Raw genomic sequence first — 1,347 nt, forward strand, 5'->3', positions numbered from 1 at the left:
TGGAGTGGGAGAGGGAGAGAGAGGGACCTGATCCTCGTTAAGTTTTTGTTTTAGCTCATCCACATGAGATTGTGCGAGATCCCTTTGACGCCTCAGTTCCTCAATTTCCATCTCCATCTAATCAAACCAATTGAAAGTTGGATACTTGATGAGTAACTTCAAGAAAATCAATCCATTTTAAACAAACAAAAATTGGCTTAGGCTAACCTGCCGAATTTTGAAATCTTTCTCATTCGATGGATCTGGTGTGCGTAGTTCTGCTGCGAGCCTTGCTACTTCTTTCTGCAAATGCTTGACAAGCTGTTTGTCTGAAATTACCTGATGTAAACAATCAAACAAGACAATACATTCCTAAGTTACTGTGTTGATAATAGAAAAAATATCATTCATCTTACATATAACCTAAGTACACGAACACATAATACTTAGAATTACCATGTTAACTTGAGCATTATTAGTCACTTCCTTTGCTCGGCTAGCAAAGTACAGAGTGTTACGAGATTGTTCAACATGACTTGACGCTGGACTCAATGTGCATATGATGGCAGTCCGTGCATTTCCTCCCAGTGAATGCTGCAATATGCGTGTAAGCTTCGAGTCTCGGTAGGGTATATGGCCACTTCGTTTTCCCACACTGACAGCAAACAGTCGTGAAAATAAGCAATTAACTAGTGCAACTATGGATCATGAAAAACTGTACATGATATTTCATATAATTCTGAAAGTAGATTGATGAAAAATCTCCCATTACAGTTAAAAATGATTAATCTCTGATCACTCATCACAATTCATAATTGACTACTATTTAGAAATCTTATAAAAATATGCACTTCAGTCTGTTCAACATAGACTCAGTGATATCCAATCTTCAACTTTACCATCTAAATAGAAAAGGTAAGCTATCCAGTCACCCTGTGGAAACAAGGACGAAAAAACTTGTGATACACTTTCCTTGGTCAGGTAGCTATTTTGTGAAGGAAAATTTAACCAATCAAAAAATATTTATTTGAAAACAAACTTATTTACTACTTATAAATTAACTTTTTAAGCTAACCCAAATATACGTTCATGTCTAAGTGAATGCAAATACTGACCTGAGCTTCCTAATTACTGTTGTAAGAGTCATTAAACTAAGATTGATATGGCAGCCTTCCCTAAGCCGGGCACCATCTGCATTTGTCTGTGATGCCCTTTCACTCCCAGCTAAATCTACAAAGTTCTGCGAAACATAAACACAGACAAGTTTCATCATAAGGAAATTGCTCATCCTGTTATACTCGAAAGTAAAGAAAAATAGGAGTTTTTGCTTTTACCAAGCTTGCAACATAAGATCTCACAGTGTCCGAA

At 36.6% G+C, this 1,347-nt stretch overlaps 1 protein-coding gene across 1 annotated transcript; it reads right to left on the minus strand.

The window, feature by feature from the left end:
* Window positions 1–27: 27 nt before the first annotated feature.
* On the minus strand, window positions 28–1,341 carry LOC111384939 (kinesin-like protein NACK1; the record flags this gene model as incomplete). The annotated part of the gene is made up of 5 exons (XM_023009287.1): window positions 1,314–1,341; window positions 1,095–1,219; window positions 436–634; window positions 208–318; window positions 28–117 (listed from the first exon to the last, which is right to left on the minus strand). Coding segments are annotated over exons 2-5 (432 nt in total), but the record flags the coding sequence as incomplete, so codon positions are not given.
* Window positions 1,342–1,347: the final 6 nt, after the last annotated feature.

Source organism: Olea europaea, unplaced genomic scaffold, assembly GCF_002742605.1.
Source record: "Olea europaea var. sylvestris unplaced genomic scaffold, O_europaea_v1 scaffold30525, whole genome shotgun sequence".
Taxonomy (NCBI): domain Eukaryota; kingdom Viridiplantae; phylum Streptophyta; class Magnoliopsida; order Lamiales; family Oleaceae; genus Olea; species Olea europaea.